The sequence below is a fragment of the Octopus bimaculoides genome, chromosome 16 (assembly GCF_046866305.1).
Source record: "Octopus bimaculoides isolate indiv1 chromosome 16, ASM4686630v1, whole genome shotgun sequence".
In the NCBI taxonomy this organism is placed as follows: domain Eukaryota; kingdom Metazoa; phylum Mollusca; class Cephalopoda; order Octopoda; family Octopodidae; genus Octopus; species Octopus bimaculoides.
In genome coordinates, this window is record NC_142943.1 from 17881734 (window position 1) to 17901775 (window position 20042).

General features: G+C 36.5%; 1 protein-coding gene across 2 annotated transcripts; it reads right to left on the reverse strand.

The window, feature by feature from the left end:
• Positions 1 to 12901: 12901 nt before the first annotated feature.
• LOC106875771 (uncharacterized) lies at positions 12902 to 20042 on the reverse strand. Of its 2 annotated transcripts, none has more exons than XM_014924033.3 (3): positions 19510 to 20042; positions 16034 to 16142; positions 12902 to 13234 (listed from the first exon to the last, which is right to left on the reverse strand). In XM_014924033.3, exons 1-3 carry the CDS (start codon positions 19593 to 19595, stop codon positions 13091 to 13093), a joined length of 339 nt encoding a protein of 112 aa, XP_014779519.1. In that variant the 5' UTR covers positions 19596 to 20042; the 3' UTR covers positions 12902 to 13090. The 2 variants fall into 2 exon arrangements, with proteins under 2 accessions (XP_014779519.1, XP_014779518.1); XM_014924032.3 differs by having other exon boundaries at positions 16034 to 16145; positions 19510 to 19668.

Consider the following 20042-nt stretch of genomic DNA (forward strand, 5'->3'; position numbering starts at 1 on the left):
TTAGTACTAGAGCGCAGAATGTTCCTGAAGGTCAGCAATGGTCTTCCTCGGTCACAAGGGGACGGCCATCATATATATATATATATGTATATATATCTGTATATATATATGTACATATGCATATATACATATATGTGTATATATATATATATATATATATATATATATACCGGAGTAAGCACATGCAATGTGCAACAAGGTGGAAAAAAGAGTACTCAAATACCAGAGGTAGAGTAATATGCTTTATTTAAAAGCAGCAGAAATATAACAAAAAAAACGTTACTCTGAGTTTCACGTTCCCGTTCATCGGACAGTTTTCTAACAAAACTGTCCGATGAACGGGAACGTGAAACTCAGAGTAACGGTTTTTTTTGTTATATTTCTGCTGCTTTTAAATAAAGTATATATATATATATATATATATATATATATATATATATATATATATATATATATATATATAAATATATATATATGTATATATGCATATATACATATATGTATATATATATATATGTATATGTATGTATATGTATATGCGTATGTATACATACATACATATATATATATATATATATATATATATATATATATATATATATATATATATATATATATATATATATATATATATATATATGGACACTAAAAACCCTGCTTGTGAAGACCTGTTGAGGCAAGTGAATTTGGAACTTGAAATTTGAAATCTGAAATCGAAAGCAAACTGAATCCGATGACTGGCACCCATGGCAACCTCTCCTTCATTGGACGCTAAACTCTGCTTGCGAAGACCTGGTCACCGAGCCAGTGGAGCACTAACAGCACTGTCGAGCGTGTTCATTGCCAGAGTAGCTGTCTGGCTTCCGTGCTAGTGGCCCGTAAATAGCACTATTAGAGTGTAATCATTACCAGCGTCACCTCCTAGCACTTGTGTTGATGGCACATTTAGAAAATCATTTGAGTGAGGTCGTTGCCAGTGCCGCTGGACTGGCTCCCGTGCAGGTGGCACGTAAAAAACACCTTTTGAGCATAGCCGTTGCCAGTACTGTGTGACTGGCCCTTGTGCAGGTGGCACGTAAAAGCACCCAATACACTCTCGGAGTGGTTGGCGTTAGGAAGGGCATCCAGCTGTAGAAACTCTGCCAGATCAGATTTGAGTCTGGTGCAGCCTACTGGCTTGCCAGTCTTCAGTCAAATCGTGCAACCCATGCCAGCATGGAAAGCGGACGTTAAACAATGATGTTGATGATGATGATGTATAATCCTTTTCATTTTATTTCATTATATGTTTAGTTTTTTTCTTTACTTTATCATAGGAGTAGCTGTGTGGTAAGTAGCTTGCTTACCAACCAAATGGTTTCGGGTTCAGTCCCACTGCATGGTACCTTCGGGAAGTGTCTTCTACTACAGCCTCGGGCCGACCAAAGCCTTGTGAGTGGATATGGTAGACGGAAACTGAAAGAAGCCCATCGTATATGTGTGTGTGTGTGTATATATATATATATATATATATATATATATATATATATATATATATGCATGTATGTTTGTGTGTCTGTGTTTGTCCCCCCCAAATTAATACCATTATCTTTTAACTCCCAAATTTTACTTGCCAATGTCGTACTATTTGCCTTATGTCTAAGTCTAAAAGAGGACCTATGGTTATATATTCTCTGTTTCACATTAATACTACATCCTATGTAAATATAATTCTCGGTTATTGTACTAACAATGCATCTGTACACTAACGTTTAAGGGACAGAAAAAGAAAAAGGATATTAGGAATTAACAAGGACATCCAATACGTTGGCAAGTAGAATTTGGGAGTTAAAAGATTGGGAGTTAAAAGTGATTGTCCCTCATACTATTACTACTGGATAAGAGACAATAAAATCAGAGACAGTTTAGAATTTTTGCCTAGAACCAATTACTAGCCTGATAGACTTGGCTATGTCAAGATGGATTTTTATGTATTCTTCCTCCCACTTGGATTTGAAATATTGCCACAATTATAATATATCTATTCTACTGTAATTTTCTGCATTTTCCTGCAGCTGAAGATTGCTCTACATATTGCATTTAATGTAATGCTCGCATTACTTAAATAAATGGAGTAGCATGAAACGTGCGTACTGCAATCATCTTTGAAATCCGTGTTGCTTATTTTGATTTTATATGTATATATATATATATATATATATATATATATATATATATATATATATGTATGTATATATAAAGTAAAAAATAAAAAGTAAAAGAGTCACAAGGAAGAGTAAGTACGGTCAGGCAGCTTTTTAATCACTACAAATATTTCGATACATACAGATCCTTGTATATACATGATTTAAAGTTAAGTTTAAATTAAATTATGTAACGATTTACCTACATAAGATGAGCTATATGTATCTCCTCAGGCGATACTCAATTTTCTTTATATAAAGAAGCCATGGATGCTGTAGCATGGAAATCTAGATTTACTTACAAAGAGAGCAACTGAGTGTCGCCTGTGTAGATATATATAGATCTTGTTATACAGGTAAATTGTTACATAATTTAATTTAAACTTAACTTTAACTCCTATAAATACAAGGATCTGTATGTATCGAAACATTTGTTGTGATTAAAAAGCTGCCTAACCTTTCTTACTCTTCCTTTTGACTCTTTTACTTTTTACTTTTTATTTTCACACACGAGGAATACCTCAGACTAGAATTGGTAGCATACCATAAGAATACTACCGGCTATTTGGGAATTCTAAGGGTGAACAAGCTCTATTTGTACTCTTATACATTCTTAAAAGAACACACCTCAACTATATGTGTATATATATATATATATATATATATATCATCATCATCATCATCATCATCATTATCATCATCATCATTTAATGTTTGCTTGCCATGCTAGCATGGGTTAGACGATTTGACTGAGGACTGGCGAACCAGATGGCTGCACAAGGCTCCAATCTGATCTGGCAAAGTTTCTACAGCTGGATGCCCTTCCTAACGCCAACCACTCTGGGAGTGTAGTGGGTGCTTTTACGTGCCACCAGCACAAGGGCCAGTCAGGCGGTACTGGCAATGGCCACGCTCAAATGGTGTTTTTTATTTGCCACCTGCACAGGAGCCAGTCCAGCGGCACTGGCAACAACCTTGCTCGAATGTTTTGTTATATATATTATATATATAAAGAAAACAGAAAATGGAGATGAAATTGATGAACAGCAATTGATTTGCATCAATTATTATTTAATAATTAGTTACAAAAGACTGCATCCCATCTAGGAATTAATAAATAATAATTGATGCAAATCAATTGTTGTCCATCAATGTTATCTCTATTATCTGTTTTCTTTAAATTTTGATTCCTGATAAACTCCTTTTTATCCTTGTCTTTACCTTTAACTTATGAGCATAACATGTTTGCCCATGTCTAGATATAGGTAATATACTGGTTGTATAATGGATTCTTTTATCCCTTAGACGGTTATTTTAACCTCTAACTCAGCTAACCTATATATATATATATATATATATATATATATATATATATATATATATATATATATATATATATATACAGGGTGTCCATAAAGTTTCTTTACCATTTCAAAACTTTATTACAAATGCAATTGATAAGATATTTTATTCAGATTTGTTCTATTATATTCAGCGTTTATTAAAGTTTTTTTTACTTCATTTAATACACTTCTACATGGGCACCATTAGTTGCACGAAGCACATCAAGACGGTACTCGATTTCTTGCCATGTTCGCTGTAGCATAGCCTCATCAATTGTGGCAATGGCATCAGTAATCTTTTGCTTTAGGTCAGTAATGTCCCGTATCGTTGTTCGATACATATCTTTAACAGCTCCATAGAAAGAAGTCCAGGGAAGTGATATCTGGTGAACGTGACGGCCAATGAATTGACCCACCCATTCCAATTCACCGGTCTGGAAATGTTTGATTGAGGAACCCATGAACATGCAGTCCCCAATGTGGTGGTGCACCATCTTGTTGGAAAATGATGGTTGGTTGAAGGTCATTCAGTTGTGGTGCCACATATTCAGTTAAAAGGTCAAGGTAAACGTTTGCAGTAATTGATGTCTCGTCGAAGAAAAGTGGACCAATTATTCGATTGCACATGATCTCACACCACACATTCACCTTTAGGCTATTACGCTCAATTTCTCTAGTCACGTGGGGGTGTTCTGATCCCCAGATTCTCACATTGTGTTTGTTCAGTTTCCCTGAAACATGAAAGGTTGCCTCATCACTAAAACAAACTCATCTGAGGAATGTTTCATCTTCAGAAATTCGTTCCAGCATGTTAACTGCAAACCCTTTTCGTCTTGGTTTATCATTCGGCTCGAGTGCCTGTAAGAGTTGCACTTTGTAAGCGAACAATCGCAAGTTCTTGTGTAGGACCTTGTGCACTGTTGAACGCGGTAGTTCTAACTGTGTGGCAGCAGTATGGATGGACTTTCTGGGAGAACGAGAAAAGGATTGTCCTACACGATCAATGTTTTCATTAGATGTTCTTGGTCACCCACTCCTCCCTTTATCTAACACTGTCCCTGACTCCATAAATCTCTTGTGCCGTGCACGAATTGACGGACGTGATGGTGGATCTCTTCCAAACTCAGTCCTGTAGTTTCGCTGAGTCTGTCCATCCGATTTTTTTTCAATAAATCATGAAACACATTGCACCTTCTCTTGAGGGGTGGTCATTTTTTAGGGGTTCATGAAACACGCAAATGCAATGTGATTAAAGACTTTAGTAAACACTGAATACAATGGAATAAATCTGAATAAAATATCTTATCAATTGCTTTTGTAATATTTTTTTTAAATGGTAAAGAGACTTTATGGACACCCTGTATATATATATATATATATATAACAGGATCCATAAAAACTTTAGAGACTAGGGAAATCAATTCTCTCAAATTCCCAGAGTTATCTACCTAGAGGTAGTAGATAACTTCTGCTACCTATGGGATCGAAATTAGTAGTAGGGGAGGATGCACAGAGTATGGTACCTAGAAAAAGCATAGGATGGAGGCAATTGAGAGAGCTGTTGACCACAAAAGGTTTCTCTCTCTCTCTGAGTGAAAGGAAGATTTTATGATGCATGTATATGGACAGCAATTCTATATGGTCGTGAGATGTGGGCCCTGAATGCAGAGGACATGCAAAAGTTAGAAAGAAACGAGGCTAGTATGCTTCACTGGATGTGTAATGTAAGTGTACATGTTCAACAAATTCCCAATGTTTTGAGAGAGAAGTTAGACATAAAAGGAATTAGTTGCTGTGTGCAAGAGAGAAGACTGCGCTGGTTTGGACATGTGATGCAGATGGATACCGACAGTGCCATAAAGAAGTGCTGATCTCTCAAAGCAGATGGAACACATAGAAGTAGGAGGCCTAGGAACATATGGGATGAAACACTGAAGACCTACTTCAAGGTGCATCTTCAGGAAAGATGTCAGAGGACCATGCTGCCTGGCGTCTTGTTGTACTCAAGAAGACCCGTACTCCACAGCAAAAGTGTTAAGACTGGTCCCTCTGGTGGGGAAAAGCACTCATGATGGTGCCACATAAAAGCACCCATACAGTACCACGTAAAAGTATCCATGCAGTACCATGTAAATGCACCCATGAGGTGTCACATAAAAGCACCTGTGTGGTGCCATGTAAAAGTAACCAGCACTCTCTGTAAAGTGGTTGACATTAGAAAGGGCATCCAGCCGTAGAAACCCTGAAAATCAGACTGGAATCTAGCACAGCTCCCCAGCTTGCCAGCTCTGGTCAAATCGTCCAACCCATGCCAGCATGGACAACGGACGTTAAATGAAGATGATATATATATACATATATATATCTTTGTATCTGTGTTTGTCTCCCACCACCACTTAAGAACTGGTGTTGATGTGTTTATGTCCCTGTAACTTAGAAGTTTGGCAAAAGAGACTGATAGAATAAGTACCAGGTTAAAAAAACAATAAGTACTGGGGTCTATTTGTTTGACTAAATTTATTCAAGGTGGTGCCCCAGCATGGCCACAGTCTAATAACTGAAATAAGTAAACGATTAAAATGATTAATAGAGCACTTAATGGCTGAGACACGAAATGAGTTAGGTATGGAAAGTGTTTCCTTTATATCTGATATAATCCAACATGACAATCATTTGAATTGTAACTAACATACCATACAACTAATCAATTGCTGCTGCTCTGTTCTGCCAGAAAATTCCTAATATTTCAGCAAAAGGCAGTAAGCAGGCAGAATCATTAGCACACCAGGCAAAATGCTTAGCAACATTTCATCCATCTTATATTGTTCTAAGTTCAAATTCTGTCAAGGTCAACTTTCTCTTTCATCCTTTAGAAGTCAATAAAATAAGTACAAGTTGAGAAGTAGGGTCAATATAATTGACTTACCCTGAATTTTCTGGCTTTGTACCAAAATTTGAAACAATATCTCAGCCAAATATAGTCATATCAATTACATCACGCTCTCTGAAATTTATAATCATTATTTATCTTTTTCCTCAATGTCCTCTAAACAGAACCAGAATTATAAAAATTCTATTTTACTAACTTTTATCCACCTAGTGCACACAAAAATGGGTAAAGATTTCTTATGGTTTACTAGTTGCATAAGGAAGTGTATCTAGCCATAAAACCTAACCAAAATATTGGGTACAAAGAATAAACTTGCACTTAACATGACGAAATTTTCTTCAATTCTGATTTGTTACCAAACTGAATGCTCCCCCAAAAAATATTTTTAGAGGATCTCACCAGTGAGAAAGGGAAGAAATCATATCAAAGCTTCTCCTCAAATCAGAGAATTGGCTAAAGCATTGAGAGTGGGATCAAACCCAGAACAACATGATTGCAAAGCAAACTTAATCACATAGTCTGCACCGCATTAGTTCACAAAAATTGAACAGTTCATAAATGTTGCACCCAACAGTTTACAAAACATTTCAGGAAAAAGAACATTTGCTTTCTACCATTTACACATGCCAATCACAAGCCTCGACCAAAAATAATAGTAAAAGTAGAACTTACTAATGTAACAGAGTAAATTATTTATTACTGGCAAACATTGCAATTTTAAGATTAACAGCCAAACTTTCTATATAACAACTTAAAATGGTTGAAAAGGAAAAGGAAAAAGGACTTCTAATGTCAATTTTCTCCATTACTGATAGAAAATAATCACAATAATAAGTTACTTCCCTTGGCAAACGATGTCTGTTTCTAGTTTCAGTTTCAGGACCTACACTGACAAGCGAGGAACTATAACCAATTAAATCGACCATTGCTGGTTGTTTCATATGTATTCAAAGGAGATGAAAGGCTAAGTCAACTTTAAAAAGAATTGATCATAAAGGTCCTTATTATATAGTTAGGTACTACAACATTACCATGCCAGCCCTTGCAATTGTAGCATCCACTTCAGCATTGTCACTTGTGAATACAGCCCTGAGATACTTAAACTTCACTTGTTATGATGTTCCACTATTAAGCAGAGTGCACTGGGATGAGTTTCTTAAAAGAACCAATGTCTCAATCTCTGCAACACTAACTCTCATCCCTGCCTTGCAGTACTCAGCTGTGAACCCTTTCTTGAGATCACCCTCTGATGAGTCAGGTAGTACCAGCCACCTGATCCTACACCTATCGATTGTGGTACCACTTTCCCAACGACTATGCAAGGTGCATCTTCAGGAAAGATGTCAGAGATGACAACACCCATCCCAAAGCCTACATTGAAAGGATTCAACATAGCACCATTTACCTACTCTCAGATATCTGGACATTCGTAAAGGGATTTCACAGCAACCAGAAGATGCCTCTTAATCCCAAACTCCTGCAAAAACCTCCACGGAATGGCACATGGTCATATGCCCTTCAGAGTCTACAAAACAAGAGTACGCTTCTTGCCAATATTCCTGATTTCTCAAATACCTGCCTTCAAGTGAATATCTGGTTGGTTGTTTTGTGTCTAGGATGGAAGCAACACAGTCCTTCAGCAAGCTTGGGCTTGTCAATTTCAATATGTCTCTTTTTCAGACACCTAGCAGAGAGTTTACCAAGGTGGCTCAACAAGGAAATTCCTATATAATTAGAAAACACTCTCTCATTTTCGTTTTTAAATATTGGGACTATTACTCCAGATTGCCATTGCTTTTGGTGCTTTCTAGAGGTCCAAGTCACCTGGCATACATGAGTCAGCCAGAGAAAACTTTCCCTGTTTAAGGCAGAATTTCATCCCTTCCATCAGCTTCTGAGTGTTTTAATCACCTCTATGACTTCAGCTTCTGTGAGGTTAGTCTTCACCCAAAGATGCATCTCATGTTCACCAGAAGATTTTATTGTGACTGGATTTAGATCAACAAAATATTCTCTTCACTCCCCGGGAATATTCTTAATGGCAAGTGTGGAAGAGGGTTTCTTTCTATGAAGTTTGGTGAATGGTCTGCTAGAATACTTTGGACAATCTAAAGATCTAAAGTCAGAATCTTGCTTAACATCAAAGTCCTACCATGACTTAGCCTTGGACATTTTTACTGTATATCCAATAATGTTACTCCTGAAATATGCACTTACAACCATTATCTATTTAGACATATTCAGATACGAAATGTAACAAACTAATGCTGGCTATAATTTATTTAGAAAATCTATAGAGATAACTTTAACAATTGATACAATGGATATCCCTACTTTAGAAGAATGTGTTCATGAAGAACCCATGATGCAGCAGTGGCTGTGTGGTAAGAAGCTTATTTCCCAACCTCATACTTCTAGGTTCAGTACCACTGCATGGCAACTTGGACAAGTGTCTTCTTCTATAGCCTTGGACTGCAAAGCCTTGTGAGTGGGTTTGATAGGCAGAAACTGAAAGAACTCTGTCTCATACACATACATACACACATACATACATACACACACACACACACATATAAGAATAGGCTAGCCAAAGATCAGAGAGCTTCTTTCTACCTCTGTTGGTAACGAAGGGCCTCTACCTCAGAATGAAAAGCAGATTGTATGATGCCTGTGTGCGGACAGCTATGCTTTGGCGATATGCGGTGCCTGAGAAGATTCATCAAGCCAAGTGAAATCATAGTTGTGGCCATTGCCAGTGTCAAGTGAATGGCACCCAAGCTGGTGGAACATAAGAAGCACCCATCTTGGGGTGGTTGGTGTTAGGAAGGGCATCTGACAATAGTAACCAAGTTAAAATCAGACTGGAACTTGGTGCAGCCCTCCTGCCACCATAGAAAGTGGGAGTTATATGATGAAATACACATGTATCTGTCTGTATCCCCCACTGCTGATTGACAACCAGTGTTGGTGTGTTTACATCCCTGTAACTTAACAGGCTTAAAAATAAGTACTGGAGTCAATTTGCTTGATTAAAATTCTTCAAGGCGATGATCCAGCATGGCCGTAGTCTAATGACTGAAGCAAATAAAAGAATGATACCTAATGTATCCCACCATGCACATAGCAAAACTTCTTTGGGAGTAGATTTGGTTTAGACGAAACCAGATTTTCATTTGGTGATAGCCACTGCTGCTTAGATTTGTTGTCAGCATAGAATATCCTTTCCTGTCACCTGTTACAATTCAAATAAGAAAAGGCATTTGCTCATTCTTAATTGGCAAATTGTTGTACAACTGCTTTATTCTCAGGGAACAGCTCATGAGGTACCCATTTCCCTTTTCTATGCACTTTCCTAATCTTCTTGAGATGATCTTGTAGAGGACCAAGGTTTTTTAAGCCTCCAGGATAAGTCACTTTGACATGGATCTCCTTCAATTTCTGTTTTCACTGCATCAGTATTGAGAACAGCTGGTGTTCCTGATCAATACCCAACCAAAAGATCAAAATCACCATTTTTTTAAATTTGTCAAATCACCTTTGGCATTTCCAAACACTCACACCATCAGGATATACATGTTTTCCCTTGTACATGTTGCATTGTTGCCCTTATAAAAATCTGTAAAGCATGCAATGTCTATTATGCAGCTCACTAAAGACATTGTTTTCCATGGACTATCAGAGAATGCATATGCACAAACAGCATGTGGCCACATAAAAGTTAGGCCATTAACTCTATGTACTGATTGATTGATCGAATGCACTGATTGGCTGATTGCAAGAACACCTTGTTTTTGGCTTATAAATTATTTGTGGCATGACATCAGATTATTTACTTAAAAATATAGGACTTTTCAGTACCCCTTATATATAAGAGAAAGACAGACAGAGTGGGGTAGTTGGCTCCTATTCAAAGCTTTACCACTTCTTGTTAGATGCACTTTTTCTCTGTATGATGTCACTTTTGAGTCCTGAGAGCTGTTTGAAATTTGCATTACAAACAGTGCAAAAGTGTCTCACCTCAAATGGTACAGCGTTGTTTATCTTGTCTGGATTGTGGATATTGAAATACTTTTTTAGAACAATGTGGAACTTATATGTTTCATTACATGTATGGCATATAAGCATGTCAGCTGAAAAGTCCTTTTTATCATTAGAACCAACTGTATCAGGAATTCTGAGATGTGAAATTAAGGCAGCTTTAGAAAGGCAAGTCTACCACAGGTTGAGCAATTGAAGGATGACATTATTTCTGCATTTAGCAAGGTGTAAATATACATATATATATATATATATATATACATACATACGTGTGTGTGTGTGTGTGTGTGTGTGTGTGTGTGTGTGCACTTGTGTCTTTATGTCTGTGTTTCTCCCTCACCAATGCTTAGCAACCAGTGCTGGTTTGTTTATGTCACCATAACTAAGCAGTTCAGCAAAAGACACTGAAAGAATAAGTACCAGGTTCTAAATAAAAAGGTTTTGGAGGTCGATTTGTTCAACTAGAAACTCTTCAAGGCAGTGCTCCAGCATGGTCACAGCCAAACGATTGAAACAAGTAAAAGAGCAGAAAAAACTTCAATGCTAATTTGTTTCTAATCCTTTACAAAGCTCCAGTTCCTGCACAATCTAAACTGAAATACTGCTCTCAGAAATGGGAAATAACTGTTGCTACACTAAAAAGCAAACTAGACAACACTCAAAAGAAAGCCTTCTTGTCGACTGGCAAAGATTACCCTCACAAATGCTACAACTCCTAGCATACAAATTGACTGTCCTGCTCTCTGCCTCTTCTATTTCTACCATAACAACCTCTGCTCCTCAGACTTTCAAACAGAGAGTCATTTCTTTTCATTGGCTCTGTTGTTTTACTTGCCAACTCCAGCACAGAACACTTTGCCCCATTATCTCTAGAAATGATAGCTAGTGCTCCTCATTCACATTTTTTAAGACATCAACCACATTGATAATTTAAACAATAACAGTAATTTATTTCAGATTGTGATGCAAGAAAAAATTGTAGTACTTTTTTAATTTTGTTTTTAAGCAGATATAAATGTTCCTTTTCGATTCTAAATATTTAAAAATAAATTTTGTTTTAATAGTCAAATTGTATTTTGCTCTTACAAATCTATATACCACTAAAGCTCTGTGATTGCTTGCTTGTATGCTTGTCTGTAATTTAATACAGCCAAACCAGCACATAATGGGAAAATACTCTGAAAGTAAGGTACCCTTGAAATGGGAATACAAACGGAATAAAACAAGTGTTGCGTAAATCAGACTGCAGATTCCCAAGATACGTGGTTCTTTGGGGTACCTTCATAAATAGCCAAAACGACGCATAATACTCTAAAAGTAAAATAACCCTGAAATGGGAATGTATAATACTGTGAAAACTGTTTCCATTATATAACAATTCCTTTTGCATTTTTGTAGAAGTGTGTACATATGCCATAAATAAATGCTATTACTGGAGTTCATCCCAGAAATTCTATTTCTATTAGATGCTGTAAATAATCAATAAAACCTTAAACATAGGTCTTGTAAACCAGACCTATGATGACACAAACGAATTGAAATATTTAACTGAATCATCCTAAAATTAACTTACATTTCAATGCAATGTTGAAATCAGCTTCAATGTTTTATAACCTGAACCGTCGGTGACCCAACAGATCAAGGGTAGACTAGTAGCCCATAAAAGTTTTATTTTGAAACAAAATCTTTAATTTTATGGTTAAACAATTTTCCAACAATTATTTAGCTATTAAAAAAATTTTTTAATGCTTAAACAAATGGATGGTTATCAGACTACTTCTAACAGTTGTGTTTATTTTTTTTAAGATTTTGTAAATTGTGCAATTGTAGAATGGTCGTGGGTAGTTTAAAATGTACCTCATATAATTCTAGTTGAAAACCAGCTAGTTGCTCCCCCTAAAAAATTGTGGCAATCTTAGAAATAGACAAAAAGAAATTTGACTAATGAATAATTAGTTATGATAGCTTTGATGCATGTTCATAAATCCTCAAAAGTGCTACAAGGAGAGTGGTATTTTAGCAGAAGACTAAATATATATCTTGTCATTATGCTATGAGCAAGTAAGGCTAGAGTAAAGCAAAGACATTCAATGATGGTTTACCAAATTAACCCTGTAGCATTCAGATTATTCTGTCGAATATAATGTTTATTAATTGACATTGCTTTGAATTTATCATGCATTATCTCATAGCTTTAAGATTTTGATGAAGTAATTTCTTAGAATGACATTGTAGGGGAGGTGTAGAAGGCTGGTTCTGATCAATGTGAACATAAAGCAAGTAGAATATTTGGGCCAGATGTGGCCAGTTTAAATGCTAAAAGGTTAAACTAAATTTGTTTATGTTGCTGAGAGTGACTTTCATTACACGTGACTGAGTTCCATAGAAAGAAGAGATTTACCAAGTGTCATGATTAAAACCTTGAAAGAGATTAAAAATACTTTGCATGTTTTGCAGCTTTTTATTAATAAATACAACTACAACATTGAGAATAAAATTTTTCTTTTCACAAAATAGTTGTATGTTTTATAAATATATTGAGTATATTTTTCTGAAGTTTGAGAAGTTCCCATTTATCTTACATATCGAGTTTGATAATAAGTTCGTATTTTACCAACCCTAATATGTGAAGATCATTATCTCTTAAAGGGTGATCTGGAAGAATTATCATAAAGTTGTCTGGTGCTGAATAGTGAAACACTAAAACCAAACAGGGACAAGAAAACAGCAACTGGTAAGATGAATTGATCGATTTTACTGCTGCTGGTTGAACCCTCTGCCTGCAAAAAAAGAATAACAATTTTTTTTTTAACAATATAAACTTAGTTTATTAATATTGACAATATATAAATTAGAGCAATTAAATGTTTAACAACAAATAAAATCTGCTTTCACAGATTCCCATGACTCTGTTGCCATGCAATTCCATTATTATAAATTTGAATTGGGATCTTGAGTCCAAGTGAATCTTTCATTAGTTGATTACACAACCATGGACGTTACCTCTAAGGACGCCTTGCAGTTACTCTCTTGATAGAGCTTGGTGATCCTGACCACTGATCTGATGAGATTCTCCACTCAGCATCAATGTAAGAAGCACCATTGGTTCATCAGAGCTTTTCCACTACCTCTTCACAATCCACCAGGCTACAGTCTCATGACTTCGCTGTATCCTAACAGGGTGGCTGAACAGGATCTATCCCTTGCAAAAGGGCAGCCTGTAACTATGATTGTCACTCCATGAGGTACTTTCAAAATACCCACATACCCAAATAAATGTGACACCTAAATAAAGTTGTATAATTTAATAGTATCAGATTTTATCTGCTCTTCTAAAAATAGTAAGAACCGTATGTTTCTAGAAATTGATGCACGTGAATTAAACAAAGAAGAGCATCTTAATACTTAGCTTTTAACACTTATGATTATCTGAACTCAGCAGACTAAGATTTAGTGGGATATAGGGAGGGGGGGGGGTCTGAAAAACCATAATACCCTCAGCTGACATTTGGTATTACATCTTAACCATACATATGAATTTTAAAAAAACTGCAAGAAATCTGACAGAAAAGAGTTAGAGATTAACTGGAGTGAAGTTAAAATTCACCTGGTTTTTATACTGATACTGCAGTACATACATTACAAAATATAACTTCAAGGTAAGGTAGTGAAAAGTTATTGCATATCTTTAGTGTTTAACCAAAACTGTTCATTACACATTCTTTTATTGATTTCAGTTATTGACTGACAATGCAAGCTGTCTGAAGTTGGCTGCTTTTTGTTTTTCCGGCCTGGTAATTTTAGAATAGTCTCATAGCAAGATCTGTCTGTGTGTGTCTGTATGTGTGTGTGTGTATATATATATATATATATATATATATATATATATATGTATGAGGTCTGTCTGAAAAGTAACAGGACTGGGTGTGCTGTGTGAGCTATGGGTGAAAGAGGGACGACAAGCAGATTGTGTTATCATCTGACATGATATCTTGGGAGCATATAACTGTAATCTTAGCTTTCTGCAACCACTGCATAGTTTTTCCCATGCTTTTGTTTGCACCACCTCTTTTTCAGGTCATTCAGCTATGAGCACTGAGGAACAAATGATGAACACTGAGCAATGAAAATTATGGTCCATGTGGAGAAAATTCCATCACAAGCACTTGAAATGCTTAAGTAAGTGTATAGAGATAACACCATGTCACACAAACGTGTTTTTGAGTGGTAGAAGAGGTTCAAAAGGTGTGCGAGGAGGTGGAAGATGACTCCAGGAGCAGGAGGCATTCAATGAACAGGACTGAGGTCAATGTCGAGTGGTCAATCAGCAAGTCTACAAAGAGATCTTATGGCACTTGCTTTGCTCAGTGAGTAAGAAGATATGAGAGTTGTGGCAGGACAAATCGTGGCTACTTCACCACAACAATGCAACTGCTCACAACGCCCTGAGCATCCAGCAGTTACTGGTCGAGAACACCACCATACTGGAACAACCTCCCTATTCACCTGATATTGCTCTGTGTGACTTTTCCTTTTCCACAAGCTCAAGAGAATCATCAAGAAGTCATGAAGGCCATCAAGAGGGCCGTAATGATGGAGCTGAGGGGCATCCCAGATGAATCCTTCCAGCAGTGCTTAGAAGCATGGCAGATAAGGATGGAAAAGTGCATCAGACTCAAGGGAGATTACTTTGAAGGGGAAACCATGAAGATTGTTGTTTGAAATTGAAATAAATTGTTTGACACCAGTCCTAGTATGGAAACCAGATGTTAAACAATGATGGTGATTATATACATATATATATTCATTAGAGCAAAAAGAATATCCTAAAAACCAGTATATATAAAGCTGATTTGATGAAGCAAGTGAGCTAACGTACAGTATAAACATTTGATCACTATAAACAAATCATCTATGCAGGTTGTTCAACAAGAAAATACAAAGCTTTATCCATTGTCTATCATACATATATATATATGTGTGTGTGTGTGTGTGTGTGTGTGTGTGTAGAGTCTGACCACCTCTCATACTTACACCTTAGATCCATTATGGCTTTTTAAACCAGACAATGTATTGAAAAGACACCCACTTAGATTGCATATCTGATTTGGACCAATAAGAGCTGCAACATATATATATATATATATATATATATATATATATATGGCGCCATGTAAAAAGCCCCCAGTACACTCTGGAAAGTGATTGTCGTTAGGGAGGGCATCCAGACACAGAAACCAAGCCAAATCAAACTGGAACTTGTTGCAGTTCCCCTGCTTGTCAGCTCAGATCAAACTGGCCAGTCCATGCCAGCATGGAAAACAGACATTTGATGATAATGATGATATATACCTCCTCCAACTCTCTCTCATATATGATAAACAAAGGTAAGGGGCCAGTATGAAAGGGTGTTAAGGATGAAATAAGGCAGTCATAAGAGGTGTCTCAGGGGAAAGAGAGAGGTAACAGGTGGCACAGAAAGGGTGCTCACAAGAACTGAACACATGACAGTGATTGGATATGAAACCACTCTGAAAAATTATAATCATACGTTATGAAAAAAATTTTTAAGAAATTACCTGTGATATTTTTAATAATGGCAGAGCTGTTCGTGAGAAAGATCGATAAATTATGGGGCCATTTTTCCTCATAATGGTGGATCCCAGCACAGAAGCCATTGAAGATAAGCTGCTAAAAGAAACAGTAAAACAGTCAAAGTAAAAAATATTAACAATTTATTTCAACAAGAGGAATAAATTTAGAGCAATAGTGAACATAGGTGCAGGCATGGCTGTGTGGTAAGAGGTTCGCTTCCCAACCACATGGTTCCACATTCAGTCCTAGTGTGGAACCTTGGGCAAGTGTCTTCTACTATAGCCTCAGGCTGACCAAAGCTTTGTGAGTGGATTTGGTAGATGGAAATTAAAAGAAACAAATCGTATTTATATGTCTATATCCATGTGTATGTGTTTGTTCCCTGCCACCATTTGACAACCAGTGATGTGTATACAACCCTGTAACTTAGCAAAAGGGAACAAGAGAATAACTACCAGGCTTAAAAAAGAAAATAAGTACTGGAGACAATTAGTTCCACTAAAATTCTTCAAGGTGGTACCCCAGTATAGCCACAGTTTAATGGCTGAAACAAATTAGTGTAAAAGTAGTTGAGCATTCCACAGATACATCATCATCATTTAACATCCATTTTCCATGTTGACTCAAGTTGGAGATGGTTGAACAGGATCAGGTAAGGCAACATCAAATTGCAATGTCAGCTTTGGCATATTTCCAATGGCAGGATTCCCTTCCTAATGTCAACCACTTTACAGAATGTACTGGGCCCTTTTTTGTGCACTAGCAGGCGAAGAAAAAGTCGGGGGAAAGTAAAAGAAAGCAAAAAAAAAAACCTCGACTAAATGGTACAGGTGGGGGGGGGGGGTTAAAAGAAGAAGAGATGATGGTTCTATATCAAGTGTTGAGAAGCTGGACTGGAATGGAAGAACAAGCCCAAATGCCTTTGGGCAAGTGTCATTTATTACAACCCCTGGTAAATCAAAACATTGAGTGGATTTGGTAAATGGAAACTGAAAGAAGACCAGATATACAAGGCTATTCTGCATTATATAAAGAAAAACAAAAGTGAAGGCAGGATGCTGGAGCATCCCAGAGAGCAGGCCTGTTGCCAGACTTTGGTGCCTGGGGGTGCTTCAGAATATTCTGGGTGGGTACTAATTTGAAATAATGGTAAAGTGTATCACTGTAAATCTGAGAGTGCACCACTGAATAGTGAGGGGGCAGTGCCGTCCAGTGCACTCCCTTAGAAACAAGGCTTTGAATCCATCTGACAGACAACCATAATTTCCACCCACTCACTTTTTCACTCACAAAGCTTGGATCAACCAGGGGCAATGTTAAAAAATCAGTTACCAAGGATGGTATGCAGTTGGATCAAAATCAGTTATTCATGAGTGTGAAGTGAGCTTGTTAACCCTACAACCGTTCTGTGTTTATCATATATAGAGAAAAACATATTTCATCCTTCAACTATGACCAGATCACTGATAATTCCACTTATCTTTTAACACTTACAAGGAAAATATCCTTCTAATTTAAATTCAAAAATAATTTTGTAGATTAGGCATAATTGTTTCGGCAACAATTAAAGTGATAAAACCTACTTTAAGTTGTAGCAATATGAAAATATTGTTTAATTTCAATGGAATGAATTCCCCAGTAGGATAAGATCTTACTTTGATTTGTAGTTTAGATGCTAATGGGGATGGAGTTAGTGAATAAAGAAGACATAGATTGTAGGCTTAATCCACCATCTGGGTCAAAATTCTACCTAAACCCCGGAACCGAATTCGTTTCATGATTAGGACCCAAGTTTCAACCATACTTCTTTCAATCTGTCTTGGAGCCCTAAAAAAGTTACGGGTGCTATACCCTTCCTGTAACAAAGCCATTAAAAAAAAATCTTAATTTCACTTTACTTTCGCAATTGAAGGGAGACAACAACGTCTTCATTTATTTGCTATTTTCCAAACAACTGGCAAAGTCAGAATTGCGTTTTAAAATTATTCATATGCAAACTGAGTTGGAAAATGTTTTGTTTATTGACTTTCTGCCTGATAAGTTTGAATTTCAATACCACAACCGAAGTTTTTCCAATATGACATGAAAGCAGACAACAAATTTAATTATATAACTTAATTTTAATAAATCGGCCGCGCATTACAGATTGTGACCTAATATAACTTACTGAAAATAAACTAAAAACATTGGAAAACAAACACAATTTTGAAATATGCCCAACAAATATATTTTTGTAGGATACAAAGTTCCTTTTTTTTTTAATGAAAGACAATGTTGTTGACTGAATTAACTGCTAATACATATGTACCCGGCTCTGTACGTCCCTCTAATGTCCATATCCTTAATGTCAACTTAGCTTTTCATCCAGACCAGTTCGATAGAATAAAGTGCCAGTCAAGAACCGGGATAGATGGTTTCAACAAATCCTCTACCCTTTTATCAAAATTGGCAATAATTACCTGCAAATCCAAACAAAACGATGCGTGTGGATATATATATATATATATTTATATATATCCACATGTATATATACATAGAGACATGCATGCAAACATACAAAATCCAGAAGAACAAGCAGTTAGTAGTCAACAGGTATAAGGTTATATACCAACAAGGGAATGTTTCCTTCTTCCTCAAGACCAAAATTTTCAATTCTTCTAAATACCCATTATAGAGGTAAATAATTCAAAAAGCCTATTTCATCACGTCATAAGCGCCAATTAAAAAAAAAAAAAAAGATAATGCGATGTAAAAACGAAGAAGTGCTAAATATTCTTATTGACCCAAAAGGAATAAAATACAATATCGAAGTTTGAATTGAAAAACATTAAAAGCATCGAACTCGACACCCGTCGACTAAGGAACCGACCGAGAGACCCTTTCTGTTAAGTTACTTGATAACAAATCTATTTCAAATTGCTTCTACTGTCTTAAGAAAATGGAAAGAGATATAATGTGGTATTAGATACATTGTCTAAGAAGAGGAACAAAACAGTCACAGCTGAGAAACTTTTGATTAGACATGTAGTATAAAACATGGCCTATACTTAAAACAACAACCTCAGCACCGTTTTGAATTTAATTTGAGAAAGAATATACATCATCAGAAATGATACAATACATTCAAGATAGAAAACAATCTGAAAATCGACTTACAATACAATAATGAATCGACAACAGCTTGACTAGTTATAACATGTGTCGAGTTGATTTCGGTAGAGGTGCCCGGAACGATCGGGGAAGGTGAAGGTCAGCAGAGAAAAGTGAAAACAGGCGAAAATGTGAGCAGCAGGGAAATAAAAACCGTTGACAACGATCTTCTTAAGAGACGAAATTTTAAAATAAACGATAAGCAATGAATATTTCATGCGACATACACATTCTCAATACACAATAACTGATACACGTTATAGAAAATCGCAGGTAAACAAAAGCAAAAAAAGATCAAAAACTAACTTACTGAGCGACTGGAGACATAGGTGGCTTCTGTTGAAAGGATTCGCTCGATCTCTCGCAAATCAAAAGACAGTCTGAATCAGAGCGCATGCGCACAATCCTCTTCTCTTGTGTTACGCGTATTTACTGGTGTTAGACCAGGCAACTTTTTTCTTAAACAATTTAGTAAGAAAATTAATTTTTAAATCTAATGTATAAAGGCGTGACTATGTGGTAAGAAGCTTGCTTCCCAACAACATGGTGGTATTGCGTTCCCACTGCGTGGCATCTTGGGCAAGTCTCTACTATAGCTTCGGGCCCACCAAAGCATTGTGAGTGGATTTGGTAGGGGGAAACTGAAAGAAGCCTATCATATATGTGTGTGTGTGTGTCTTTATTTCTGTGTTTGTCTGCCATAACCGCTTGACAACCGGTGTTGGTGTGTTTATGTCCCTGTAACTTAGCGACTCGGTATGTAACTGATAGAATAAGAACTAGGCTTTAATAAATTAGTCAACTAAAACTCTTGAAGGTGATACCCCAGCATGGCCGCAATCA